General features: G+C 48.4%; 1 protein-coding gene across 2 annotated transcripts; it reads right to left on the bottom strand.

Annotated features, from left to right (window-relative positions):
* Positions 1–4,085: 4,085 nt before the first annotated feature.
* On the bottom strand, positions 4,086–12,930 carry Riiad1 (regulatory subunit of type II PKA R-subunit domain containing 1). 2 transcript variants are annotated; one of them, XM_048427961.3, is made up of 5 exons: positions 12,798–12,930; positions 12,158–12,234; positions 5,916–5,962; positions 4,831–4,957; positions 4,086–4,196 (listed from the first exon to the last, which is right to left on the bottom strand). In XM_048427961.3, the coding sequence occupies exons 1-4, from the start codon at positions 12,879–12,881 to the stop codon at positions 4,887–4,889; spliced, it is 279 nt and encodes a 92-aa protein (XP_048283918.3). In that variant the 5' UTR covers positions 12,882–12,930; the 3' UTR covers positions 4,086–4,196; positions 4,831–4,886. The 2 variants fall into 2 exon arrangements, with proteins under 2 accessions (XP_048283918.3, XP_085534134.2); XM_085678008.2 differs by lacking the exon at positions 4,831–4,957.
* Positions 12,931–13,896: the final 966 nt, after the last annotated feature.

Below are 13,896 nucleotides of genomic sequence, written 5' to 3'. Positions count from 1 at the left end.
AAACCCTGTCTCAGGAAAAAAAAAAAAAAAGGTGCAGACCAGTTGTGCAGTTGTGGTAGCTACACACCTTTAATCCCAGCACTCTGGAGATAAAGGGAGTCTAATTTCTGAGTTCGAGGCCAGCTGGTCTACAGAGTGAGTTCCAGGACAGCTAGGGCTAGACCTAGAGAAACCCTGTCTCACATAAACAACAACAACAACAAAAATGCAAAACAAAAGCAAAACAAACAAACAAAAAAGGTGATGGCTAGAAACGTGAGCAGGTGATAAGCAGGTTCTGTCCCTGCCTCATGTTCAGCAGGATGAGAGCAATGGTACTTGAATTCCCACTGCTCTACAAATCTGCCTGGAAAACTCTTCCTTGCCCGTCCCATGCCAGTTTCCACGAGGCCTCTCCGTTCTTCTATCCCACCTGCCTACTTCTGCCGTAGGTAGATGCACCTGCCTTTACAGTTGCTGATGTGCTGAAATGCTGTGTCACATTTATTCTCTCCGCACGGATTCCAACTCGGTGAATGCCTGTTCTTTCCCAGTCCCTGCTGAGAGCCAGACCTGGTTCCCACCCTGCTGGAGTTTTCAGACTGAAGACTGAGATGTTCAGCCAGGCAGTGATGGTGTACACCTTTAATCCCCAACACTAGAGAGGCAGGTGGATTTCTGAATTCAAGGTCTGCCTTGTCTACAGAGTGAATTCCAGGACAATCGGGGCTAAAGAAAGAAACACTGTCTCAAAAAAAAGCAAAAAAATAAAAAACAAACAAACAAAAAAGAGGTGTTCAAGTAAACTTTCGGGGGTAAAGATTATCATTTTCCCAGGCCACAAACAGCCTTAGAGCAGAAGAGCCTCTTGTCCCAAGTGCCTGGCACGGCTTCTGGCGCAGAGAAACCATACCACGAAGTGCTGAACTCCTGTTCTCCTTGGGAAGGCTTTGAAATGCAGTTTAAGTGTATACACTTGAAGAGGAGTGCAAGGAAAGGGGCTGGCGGGCAACAGGACAGGAAGGAAATGCAATGACACGCTGTGCTGGCTGATCTTGGTTGTGGACTTGACTCTACCAGGGATCAACTAATTCCAAGCAGCTGGGCACCCCGTGAGGGATTTTCCTCGTGGTGGAAGACCCCACCCTAAATCTGGATCACACTTTCTGCTGGCACCCACATAAAAGGCCACAGGAGGAGGAAGCTTTTGCTTTGTGCCTGCTTGTTCTCACCCTCTCGGTGACTTCATCTACCCGACTGCGGAGGAGTTCCTTTGCTAGAGGTAGAACCTACCCCTTCAGGACTCCATGTAGTCAGCATTGTTGGACCACCAGTCCACAGCCTGGAAGCCTCTGTAATAAATCTCTTTTTAATGTATATAGATGATTCACTCTATCTGTTCTGCTCCTTTAGAGACCCCTCACTAGCACATACATGTTATGTATACATGTATACAAATATCATGGTGAAACCTATTTTTTGTGCACCAACTTAAGAAGTCACATAAAACAGGGTGGTTAAGAGCAGCGGCCGCTCTTCCAGAGGACCTGGGTTCAATTCCCAGAACCCATATGACAGCTCCTAATGTTTGTAACTCCAGTTCCAGGGGATCTGACCCCTTCTTCTAGCGTACTCAAGCACACATGTGATACACAGGCATACATGCAGGCAAAACACCTATCCACATAAAATAAAAATAAACTTTAAAAATGTATTAAATAAAAAACAACAAAAGAGGGGCTGGAGAGATGGCTCAGCGGTTAAGAGCACTGACTGCTCTTCCAGAGGACCCAGGTTCAATTCCCAGCACCCACATGGCAGCTCACCACTGTCTGAAGACCCAGTTCTAGGGGATCGGACACCTTCACACCAATGCACATAAAATAAAAAGTTAAATAAACCATAAGAAATATTAAAAAAAAACAACAAAGGAGACATTTTCCTCATTTCTATCAGGGATGCCCCTCAAGACTTCACCAGCATTATAGCAGGCATTCAAGGACATCAAAATCACCGTGTTCCCCATCTTTGCGTTTTCTTCTCATTGGAACAGGCACAGGAACATCTAATATGTATGTTTTCTGACCAACATTTGCTTTGTCTGTTTTTAAGATTTGCTTTTATTACTTTACTATGAGGGGGGAAGGGAGTATGTGCACAGGAATGGAAGTGTGCACAGAGATCAGAGGTGTCAGACTGCCCTGAAGATGGGGTTACAGACAGTTGTAAGATGCCTGATACGGGAGCTGGGAATTAAACTCAGGTCCTCAGGATGAGCAGTATGTCCATCTCCATAGCTTTTTTTGTTTGTTTGAGATGGGACCACATGCAATAGTTTGCGCTGGTCTGGAATTCATAGCAATTATCATGCTCCATCGTTCTGAGTGCCGAGATTATAGAGGCGAGCCGCCACACCAGACGGCACACGTGAGGACCACAGGACAGCCTCCGGTGCTGCTCTTGAACCACTGCCACTTTTATTTATTTCACTTTGTTTTTGTTTTTGAAACAGGGTCTTCCATTGGCCTGGGACCCTGGGCTGGCTCACCCAGGAACTCACAGGCCCTGCTTCCCCAGTTCTGAAATCACAAACACACACCATCACACCTGGACCTTTTTGTTTAACGTGGGCTCTGGGGCTCAAACTCAGTTCCTCCACCTTAGAAAGCAAGCATTTTGCTCTCTCCCCAGGCCTTTTTTTCATACTTCCTAAGCAAGGACAGCTCACTGTCCACGCCAGAGACACCGAAGTCTAATTCTGAAGCACAGAAGGAACTCCTCTAAAGCCAGGGGCAGCAAGCAGCAAATGTCCACAGGCCCGGCACCTTCAGAGCCGTGGCTGAGGCAGGAGAATTATGGCAAATTCGAGGACAGCCTGGGCTACAGAGTAGGACCCTACTTAAAAATGAATCAACCTCCTGAGGGTTCCAGTTCATAACTTATGTGGTTTCTGGGTCTTCCTGTTCCATCACCCTTTTTTAACCACTGCAAGTGAGGACAGCTAGGAGCAAGGGAATACAAATAACACTCAGCCTGTGTTTCTGTTGCCATGGTGATGTTGACACGTGAAACTCACGTGAGCTCCTTTATACAGTGAAGCCGGCTGATTGCAGAGGCCAAAGACTGAGGTCACAAACCTGAAAGGTACACAACACACACACACACACACACACACAAATGCGCAGACACAGGGTGGGGGTGGGGGCTAACTGTGCAAAGGGCTTCATGCCACCACCTGAACTATCTTGCTGCCTCTTAGTCAGATAACAAACAGATGACCAGCTTGCTCCTAGAGTTCCCAAGAACCAAGTCCTCCACCTCCCCAGCGGCCTGTGAGGTGTATGTATTCACGGCCCCTCTTGAGTTCTCACCGTCTGTCCATCTCTTTTGATGTCCTCCCGCCCTAATTTCCCTCACTTTCGCTTCCTTGGGAAGTAAAGTGAATCACCCTTACCCTTAGGAAGGTCGTGGGTGGTGGGATGAAGCAGGGACTCACTTGTTTTCATCCTGCCACAGCTAACTGTGGCTTTCTCAGGATCCCAACCTGTTAACAGTTTCAGAAGTGGCTGGAGTGGGGACAGTCCCTGCCACTCCTAACCCCAGGCCACCTCAGGGAGAAAAGGAGAAAGTCAAGAACAGCAGGCCCCATGCACAACACCCTCTGTTATTCTTTTGCGGTCACTTTAAGGACTAACCATGCCCACCCCAGCGACTTCTGACCTCCCTCGCTGCCATCTTTCTCTCTCTCTTGTGTTTGTCTCGTGTCGTATGTACATGTGTCTTTTGTTTCTCTCTATGTTTCTCTTATGTTTCTCTGTTTTCCTCTTCTTTAAGCAATAAATGTCTCCCTCTTATTTAAATAATACTATGTCCTGTGAGCCTTTTATCCGCCGTAACCGCCCGCCTGACTCTCCTGGCCGCATGGCGCTGCCACCCTGGAGATCTTGCAGGGACCCACAGCCATCCTTGTCGGACTAGGAGCTGCTCCGCGAGCCGCCCGGGGCATCCCATCATATTCTTTTTAAAGAACAAGATTTGGTGCTGTGACTTGGATGATTCACCCACCCTCCTCCTCCTCCGGCCAAATGAAGGTAAGAGAGAGAGCAGGCGGGTCTGCATTTAATGAGCATCTCTGAAAACCTCTGTGAGAGGAAGAGGCCCACACAGCTTGGAGACCCAGACTGATGGCAACAGGGCTGTCAGGCCTCCAGATGACCCTGCAAGACAGAAGTGGTTACGCGAGATTAGGAATGCGGCCTTTCCCACCTCACAGTAAGAAAAAACAGCTGAGCCGTGATGGCGCACGCCTTTAATCCCAGCACTCGGGAGGCAGAAGCAGGCGGATCTCTGGGAGTTCAAGACCAGCCTGGTCAACAGAGCGAGTTCCAGGACAGGTTCCAAAGTTACAGAGAGAAACCCTGTCTTGGAAAGCAAAAACAAACAAACAAACAAACAAAAATAAAAAAAGGAAGAAAAAGCAAACAAACTACTAAAAATAACTCCAGCTTTCTGAGTGGTTTCAGGAATTATCCTGCCTGTGAGGGGTGGGAATAAAACATGAGATGCTCTGTCATGTTGTATAAGTAGGAGGAGGGAAGCTCCCTCTGTCCCCCACTTCCCCAGGACACATCCCACACCCATCCTCTCAATCTGTTCACTAGATCCTGCCGCTGACACAGAGACAATCCGGGCCTCGGGTCCTAGCCTCTAATCCCCCTAAACTGTCAGGGAAATGGCACCCCCGCCCCACACTGCTCTGCTCTGCAGTTTCCCCGGCTTGCGGCTTGCCTTCCTTCACACCTAGACCCATAAGCCCGTGCTGCTTGTCACAAGAATAAGGCTAACACCCACCCGAGGCTGGATTCCTTCTGGCTTCTCCCAGCAGCTGAGCATTGTGGCTTTGCTAATTAGGCTCCTTTCTTGTCTTTAATTAGCTGCATGTGAATCTTGTTGGGAAGTCTTGGATCTGTGAAATAGTCTGGGACAAAAATCAGAACGAAATCATCTATGCTGAGGGGGAAAGCCTGGGCAACAACTTACTCTACTGATAAGTCGGAGGCTTCGTCCTAACCACACTCACTGGTGGTCTCTACTTCACAATATGATCTCGGCGTTCAGGAAAGCAACCCAGGCAAGGCTCCTGCAGGTTGCCCTGCCTGGGCTCTTGGCCCACTTGATGCTCAGGGAGCCACCAAGGGCTCAGGATTCTGAGCGCTCTGGTCTGGGTCCATCTTAGAACCCAAATGAACACCAAGTATTATTCTGATCTCCACTCGGCGTGCCAGTTCCTGTCTCTGAAATAAAGACCTTTTCTAGGAACACGCTCTCCGAGGAGAGCCGGGCTCACAGCGTGGTGGTAGAAGACGGTTCTTACGCCAGGAAGAATGTGAGTCACAGTTCTGCTGTGGCAGGGAAGGCGAGCTTAGAGCGCTGTGGACTCCCAGGGTTAACCGCACCCAAGACACCCGCCCAGCTCCCACTCTGCACAGTTTGACCCGAAGTCATCTCGGCAGCCGAGTCCATTAAAAACCACCTGGGGAGCCTTCAAAACCTTGGTTGCTGGGCCCCCGTCCCAGACTAATTAAATAAAAATCTCTAGAGGCGGGGCCTGAGCATCAGTATTTTTCAAATGCTCCCCCGGCGGTCCTAATGTGCAGCCTGGGTCAGGCGCCACTGTGAGATTCCCCGCGGACTAGGGCTGCCCCGCCCCTCCCCTCAATCCTCCCCAAGAGAAGTACTGCCTCGGTGCCACTCTGGCCTCATTTTGAGGAAAAGTCAGGCGAAAGAAAGAGACTTCAAAGAACAGCTCCTGCTGGGGTGACATCAAGTGAAGAAGAACCCAGGCCCCACAGAAAGCCCTAGGCTTGCCCAACTCTAAATCCCCTATTCTGCTTCTTGCTCGGGAAGGTGTGACACCCCGGTGCCTCTGTACTCACACGCAGCAAATTCAAGGATGTTGTCTGGTCTTTTCAGAAACATTTCTCTGAAAAACAGGAAAAAAATAAAAGGAAGGCGGGTAAGGGAGGGGTCTCTGTGTGTGTGTGTGGCCACTGCCCCATCTTGCTCTTTGGAAAGCAGATTAATGACAGGCCTGCCCATTCTAGAAGTCATCAATAAATCAGAGGATCTTCAACAACAACAACAAACAAAACAAAACAAAACAAAGCAAAGCTAAAAACCAGAGGGTCTAAGATAAGGAACAAAACCCTGGAGAGGCTGGGTGTGGTGACTGTGACCATGCCACTAATCTGGGCACACAAGGGACTTGGGCAGGCAGATCCCTGTGAGTTCCAGGCCAGTCAGGGCTACATACTGAGACCCTATCTCAAAAAAACATGAGCCAAGCATCAAGCACCAATAAACCCAGGCCGTTATCATGCCACAGAGGAGCTGTGGAGCAGCCAGCAGACTTTGTACCTGACACTCTTACAAACACTGGACCAAACATGGCAAAAAAGAGTGTCTTCCAGGTCCTCAAGGAATTCATGCTGAATGGACAAAAACATGATCTTGGAATGGTCTGAGGAATTTTACCATGGCTTTCCCAAGGCCAGGAGACAACAAACAAAGCTAAAAAAGAAAAAAAAATGATTTAACGACTTCAGATGCTATTAGCTCTGCCACACAGCAGACAGACATGACAATGATATCACCAGGATGCTGGGATTGTCTGACAGTCCAGAAAGCTCTAGGTTTCGTAAAACATTTACTAATACTATATTGCTTTATAACGTCCCTGTAAAATGGCAATTATATCTCCATTTCACATGTAAGAAAGCAAACCTCAAAAAGGTTAATCATAGCTGGGCAGCGGTGATGGACGCCTTTAATCCCAGCACTTGGGAGACAGAGACAGGCGGGTCTCTGAAAATTGAAGGCCAGCCCAGTCTACAGAGCAAATTCCAGACCAGCCAAGGCTGCACGAGAGACCCTGATGTGTGATGTCCTTCTGTATGTGTTGCTTTTATTGGTTGATGAGCAAAGCTGTTTCAGCCAATGGCTTCGCAGAGTAAAGTCAGGCAGGAAATCCGAACAGAGACAGAGAGAGTAGGTGGAATTGAGGAGACGCCGTGTAGCCACCGAAGGAGAAAGAGGTACGAACATTACCAGCGAGCCACAAGCCTCATGGTAAAATATAAACTACTAGAAATGGGTTAACTTATAGCCAAGCCATCGATCAAACAATTGTATTTAACGTATTAGCCTCTGTGTGATTATTTCATAAGCGGCTATGGAAACTAGCGAGTGAGAGAGAAACAGATGAGGGGGACAGCAGGACAGAGAGAACTTCCAGTCACAAGACCCTGTCTTGAAAACAAAAAACAACAAACCGAAAAAGGTTAATCATTTGCCCAAGTTTATACAGACAATAAACAAAGGAGAGAGAGAGAGAGAGTCCAGGTCTTGAGCGCCCAAGGCCAGTGTTCCCTCATTGTTTGCTTTGCCTCTGGCTGTGGTGGCCTGCCAGCCACCTCCAGTTCCAGGTGCTCTCTTGGCCAAAGTCCAAGGTCCAATAATTTTGCTTCCCTCCTCATTCAGTTCAATTAGACAAATTCATAAGTGTAAATTACATGTAAGTAACTATAATTTATGAGAATGATTTTAAAATAAGAAACAAAAAATCAGGGCTAGGGAGATAACTAAACCTCTGAAACTGTAGAACACTTGTTGCCCAAGCAAGAAGCCCTGAACCCAGAACTCTGGCACCCGTGTCGAAAGCTGGGCCCTGACCCAGTGCCTATAACCCCAGCGCTGAGGGAGCTGGAAGCCAGGGCATCACCGGAGCTCTCCAGCCATCGATCAGCCTCACGCCAGATTCAGTGAGGCCCTGTGAATGGGGCATAGAGCATTCAGCCTCCAAATGCTTGTACATGGCACACACACACACTCACACACCACCCACACACACATACCACACACACACACCATACACAAACACACGCACAACACACACGTACACCACACACACAAACACACACACCATAAACACCACACACACATACCAAATACACACACACACACCATACACAAACACACACAACATACACACATACACCACACACATACAAACACACATATAACACACACATAAACACATACACACACCACACAAACACACACACCACACACAAACACACCCAACACATACACACACATGTGCATGTACTCAAAAAATACAGGCCTGCCTGGAAGACCTGACAAACAAAAGGTAAGTTTCCTAAAAGGCCAAGGAGCCTCAAGTGGTTGCTAAAAGACTATTAAACAGTGCTTTGGAAGAATGATGTGGTGGTTTGAACAAAAATGGCTCCCATAGGCCCATAGGGAGTGGCACTATTAGAAGGTGTGGCCTTGAGGTCTTAGAAGCTCAAGCAAGGCCAAGTGAGTCTCAGCTTCTTCCTGCTGCCTGCAGATCCAGAAGGAGGACTCTCAGCTTCTTCTCTAGCACCATGTCTGTCTGTGTGCCGTCATGCTTCCTGCCATGACAATGGACCGAGCCTCTGAAACTGTAAGCCATCCCCAGTTAAATGTTTTCCTTTATAAGAGTTGCCATGGTTGCTGGGTGATGGTGGTGCGCGCCTTTAATTCCAGCGCTTGGGAGGCAGAGGCAGGTGAATCTCTGTGACTTCGAGGCAAGCCTGGTCTACAGAGCGAGTTCCAGAACAGGCTCCAAAAAAGCGACAGAGAGAAACCCTGTCTTGAGAAAAGAAAAAAAAAGTTGCCATGGTCATAGTGTCTCTTCATAATAATAGAAAACTCTAAGACAAGAACATTCCTAGTCCAGGGAAACAGCAAGAACCAAGGCCAGAGATGCAAACAGTACTGTGTCCTGTGACCGCCTTGAGGTTAGCAGCTGGGTTGTATCTACTGCTGCATCCCCATGATGCAGAGAAGAGCTCTGGGGTGGGGAGTGACTGCCCGGGCTTGGGAAATAACTAGAGAGCTTGGTCTGCTCAGCATAAGGAAGGACGTGTGTGCAGGAGAAATGAAGGACTCGTGATGGGAAGTGGTGGGGAAGGGTGGTGGGGCATGTGCTCAGCATGAGGCAGTGGGTTGCCTGGCACTGTGAAAAAGGGAAAGGGAATGGGAATGGTAATATGTGTTGGGGTCACACAATCACGAAAGGGAAACAAGATCGAGTAGAAGGAGGCGGGCACAGAGTGGCAAGGATTCAAGAATGCCATGTATATAAAGACCAAAGGGCATTGGATTCGTGCCGTTAGAAGCCAGCAGCATAACTCAGGCCACTGCCAGGGAGACAGAGGCCAGCCTGGCCTGTGTTGTGAGACTTTGTGTCCCTTGGTTCTGAGGTCCTAGTGAAGTTCAGTTCCTCCACCCAGGGTGTCATGTGTACAGCAGAGTTGATCCAACCTGAGATCTGTCATTTGTCTGCATATAACAATAGGTTGTTTAAAAAACAAAAAAAAAAAAAACAAAAACAAAAAAGGCAACGTTGGAAGTCACTGAAGATTTTTCCAGACAAGGAATAACAGACTAGAGTTGTAGTTTGGGAAGACGTGTGTGCCTACACACGTGTGGACGCAGCATCTCCAGTCCTAAGTCTGAGAGTGGCCATACTTCCAGCTTCTCAGGTATTCGGGGTGCACTGGATTTCTGAGGCCTAGGGGCTAAGTGGCCACAACCCAGAAAGCCCAAGCAGGACAGTCCTCCCTGCGGGAGGAGTTCACAACTTCATAGGGCTTAGATATCAGGAGCAGAGACCCCAGTGCAGCTGGAAATATTTCCCATCCTGCTGGTCCTATCCTGCTGGTCCTCTGGACCGGTTTTCCTCCATCCACATGTTCCCCGAAGTCTCTTGTGAAATAACCACTCTGAGGCTTGTTATCAGTTACAACAGTTACAATTGCTTGGTCAGCGTCTTAGGCTTCTTTTTTTTTTGGCGGGGGGGGGGGGGGGTCGAGACAGGGTTTCTCTGCAGCCTTGGAGCCTGTCCTGGAACTAGCTCTTGTAGACCAGGCTGGCCTCAAACTCACAGAGATCTGCCTGCCTCTGCCTCCTGAGTGCTGGGATTAAAGGCGTGTGCCACCACCACCCGGCACCTTTTAGGCTTCTTATTGGCTAGCTTTAACTACTAAATTAACCCATTTCTATTAATCTGTATATCGCCACGAGGCCGTGACTTACTGGTGTGGCGTGTTACTCCTTTGGCAGCTACTACCTTTGGAGTCTCCTCGACTCCACCCACTCTCTCTGTCTCTGTTCCAATTTCTCACCCATTGGCTGAAACAGCTTTATTCATCAACCAATAAAAACAACACATATTTCCAGCATACAGAAGGACATTCCACATCACTCTAGGACAGAACTGACCAGGCTGCCTTATCTAGCCCTTCCTTCATCCTCCTCTTCACACAGGACTGGGTAAAGCTTCTAGAACAAAGCTGGACTGATTCTGGCTCACTCTGGTACTGCTGAAGAAAATAAGCCGCAGGCAAATAAAAATGCTTCAGATGCCACAGCCCAGAGAGAAGCCAGTGGAGTTCACCCAGCTGAGCTGCAGCACAGCAAAGGAGCTGACTGGGCTGCTCGGCCTTCGGAGAAAGGAAAGAAGGAAGATGAAGGCTTTCGGGCTGCAGGGACATTGCAGCAGCTGGACCCAGATTCCAGCCTCTTCCTGAAAACTTCCTGGACAAACAGAGACACAGGGCCATCCAGCACCCCATGCCCCCATTCATTACACAGTGTTCTAACCCCGTGTTTGTGGATGCTAGTGTAGGTAAAAGGCAGGGTCCTCAATGTTACCAAGATGCCATCACAGTATGGATACTGTGGAGACGAGACACACACGGTACCACTAGCTTCGAACACTGGGATAGTAACATAAATCAGAGACTAACAACACTGTCACAAGTTTGGCGGCTGCTGATGCAGGGAAACAGAACAGAGTCTAGAAATGGTCACCAGGGTTATTTCAACCACGCTGACCTGGCGGTAGCAAACAAAACTCGAGCTAGCGCTCTGGTCTCCATCTGTGTCGCGTTTCTTCAGTTTTTTTCCTGTTACCCCATTAGGAGGTATTTTTCAAGACAGGGTCTCACTATGTAGTCCTGGCTGGAACTCTCTCCATAGACCAGGCTGGCCTCGAACTCACAGAGACCCAGCTGACTCTGCCTCCCATGTGCTGTAGTTAAAGGTGTGTGCCGTATCCACTGTCTTAGGCCCAGTGCCTCCACCACTTGGCCATTCTGGTTCTGAGATTTTACTATTCTGATAGAGTGCACTGAAGAAACATGTCCTAGGACACACTGGGAAATGGGGAGTTCTATTTGTTTCTCTATTAACTTTTAGCTTTTTAAAGAGAGGGTTTCACTCTGTCATCAGACTAGCCTTGAATTCATGAATCCTTCTGCCTCTACCTCCCAAATGCTGGGACCACAAGATTACCACCAAATTAAGAAAACAGTATTCTTTTGCCTCAAAATTATTCTTTCTATTTTTTTTTTTAAAGAAATAGGGTCTCACTATGCAGTACAGGTTAGTCTTGAACTTGTGATCCTCCTGCCTCAGCCCCTGTCATTTTTCTCCAGTGTTCTCAGGGGTAGGCAGGGACCAAGAGTCTGTACAGTTGGAACACCTTTCCTGCTGTTTCCCCAATGCCACATTCCCCCCTCCCGTTGTCATGAGGTAAAAACGTTATTGTTTATTTTTACAGTTGGAGTGAACGATCATCAGTGTTTTAAAGAATCAGTGTTTTAAAGTAGAGAGAACTGAAGAAAATTCACAAGTGTCAGAGTTACAAAAGGTCAAATCCTAGGACTTTTCTAACTTTTACAAGGTCCAAACCAAGCTGAACTGGTGCGTTTGTGTAGTTCCAACACCTGGGACGGTGCAGGCAGGAGGACCATCACAAGTTCAAGGCTAGCCTATGCTACATAAGGAGTTTGGGTTCAAGACCACCCTTGACTACACGAGACTCTGTTCAAAAAGGCGGGGGGGGGACAGTTTTGCTGGGGGGTTTGTTTGTTTGTTTTGTTTTATTTTTTTCCTTGAGTCTCACTATGCAACTCAGCCTGGCCTCAAACTGAAGATTCTCCCCGAGGGCAGCTGTTAGAATGTCTGAAAGAAGAAGAGAGCGCATATATTCATCTATCCATCTACTCGCGGCAAGATCTGTAAAAGTCTTACTAGCTCTCTCAGGCCAACCTGTCAGCCCGCGTACCTGAAGAAGCCGCTAATGAGCAGCGATACTTCCTTGTGGGTCCTCAAGTACTTTTCATTTGCGATGCGAGTCTGAATCTGAGGAGCAACAACCAAGAGTCAAAGATCTGGGGAGAGAGATCCAGGTTTCAAGCCTAGAAAGAGGTGCGAAGAGGGGGGACAAGCCAGGTCTTTTCTTGGAGTGTTTGAAAGCCGAAGCAATTTTCAGATTTTCTTTTGAGGAAGCCGCATTTCTTTTCGTTAAAGGCAGAGAGTTTCACAGTGCCTGGGCTGTTCTGGAATGTGGTGAAGCTGGCCTTAAACTCCCGTTTCTCTGCCTCTACCCACAGTGCTGGTGTATGTGGTGTGGAGTGGGGTACGGGTGGTAGAGAGGATTGGGACCTAGAGACTGGTGCAGGCTAGGCCAGCATGCTAGCTCCCACCAACTGAGCTACACTTCCTGTCATTTCTCTACTTGGCCAGACCCCTACCTGGTTCTTCTTGCGCTTTCAAATGCCTGGCAGATTGGGCTCAGGGACGCTCCACCCAGTCCTCTGGCGTTTATCTCCAGGAACAGACCCTGCTCTGCTCTCCCGGGGTTCTCCTTCGAGGGACCTTTGTCCTGAGCTTCACTTTGATCAAAACAGGTATTAGGGACGCACCTTGAAATCTCGCAACTGCTCCAATTGCTCCGGGCTCAATGTTCCCGGATCTGGCCCCACTGAGCGTTGAGGAACCGTCTCCATCTAGCTGCAGTAGGTTGTCTAGGCAACGGGCCGCGGAGAAACGAAGCCCCGCCCCGCTGTCAGCCCCGCCCCTGACCCGCCCCTCTATAAGTCCTATCCTTTCCTGGCTGTGAAAACAGAATCCTACTGACTGAAGCAAGGTGGAGGCTACTCTTCAACTGAATGAACTTGGATTTGGGGTCACTTTTCCCAGACTTAAAGACTGATTTCTGAGCTGAATTGTATCTGAAACGAGCCTTTCTTCTTGACCCCACTTGACTTCAATAGTGCATTTACTTAGCTAGAACAAACCACAGAAGAGGTTCTGAGCAGTCTTTCAGAACCCAGCCCCCAGCGTGGGCAGACTGTGCTTGCGTAGAAAAATCTAGGCTTCTTCCCTTTCTACTGGCGCAGAAGCCAAGCTTTCCATCTGTTCCGTAGACAGACACTAGATATTGGAAGTCTGGGTTCCTAAAATACGAAAGCACACCAGAGCGTGGTCGGAGCCAATCTCTGCAAAGACAAGAACATTTTCAAACTCAGACTGCTGGACCTGGCCAGCGCTCTGGCAGAATTTCCCTTTTTGTAATGACTTTCCCAGGTAGATCAATTTTCTCTTCACCCTAGGCGCCTCATAAATTGTAAATTATTTCTCTCTCGACTGAATAAGGGAAGGGAAAGGGAATGAACTGGCTGCAAGATTTGTTCTTCTAGTTTCTAATTAAGAAGGGTAAGTGAAACATAGAATCTTAGCTCTCAAAATAGCTGCCTGACAACACACACACACACACACACCAGTTTCCGCTGTTCACAGAGATGGCACCCAGCAGAGATCTTCTGAGAGGCGGGAGACAGAATCCCCAAAGAGTTTGGGACTTGTGAACACCGCTCCCCAGAGCAAAAACATAGCGTGACAAGCTGAATGCTTACCATGGAGGGATCTCCCTGCGGTCTGCTCACCTCTACATTTCCAGAGAGAACAGCAGATGCAGGTGAGCCAGTTAGTGGCTGTAAGCGTCTTCCCAGGAGCCCATCT

The sequence above is a fragment of the Myodes glareolus genome, chromosome 17, assembly GCF_982192425.1.
Source record: "Myodes glareolus chromosome 17, mMyoGla1.1, whole genome shotgun sequence".
In the NCBI taxonomy this organism is placed as follows: Eukaryota; Metazoa; Chordata; class Mammalia; order Rodentia; family Cricetidae; genus Myodes; species Myodes glareolus.
Note: the sequence above shows the minus strand (reverse complement) of the source record. Positions and strands in the feature narration are given on the sequence as shown.

What these genes read in the sequence shown, in the direction of transcription:
- Riiad1 (XM_085678008.2), bottom strand. Translation starts at nt 12,881, where the DNA reads ATGGAGACGGTTCCTCAACGCTCAGTGGGGCCAGATCCGGGAACATTG. An exon ending in CTCATTAGCGGCTTCTTCAG is followed by an intron (nt 5,963 to 12,157) that starts GTACGCGGGCTG and finishes CCTGTTTTTCAG; the next exon opens with AGAAATGTTTCTGAAAAGAC. An exon ending in CATCCTTGAATTTGCTGCGT is followed by an intron (nt 4,197 to 5,915) that starts GTGAGTACAGAG and finishes TCTGTCTTGCAG; the next exon opens with GGTCATCTGGAGGCCTGACA.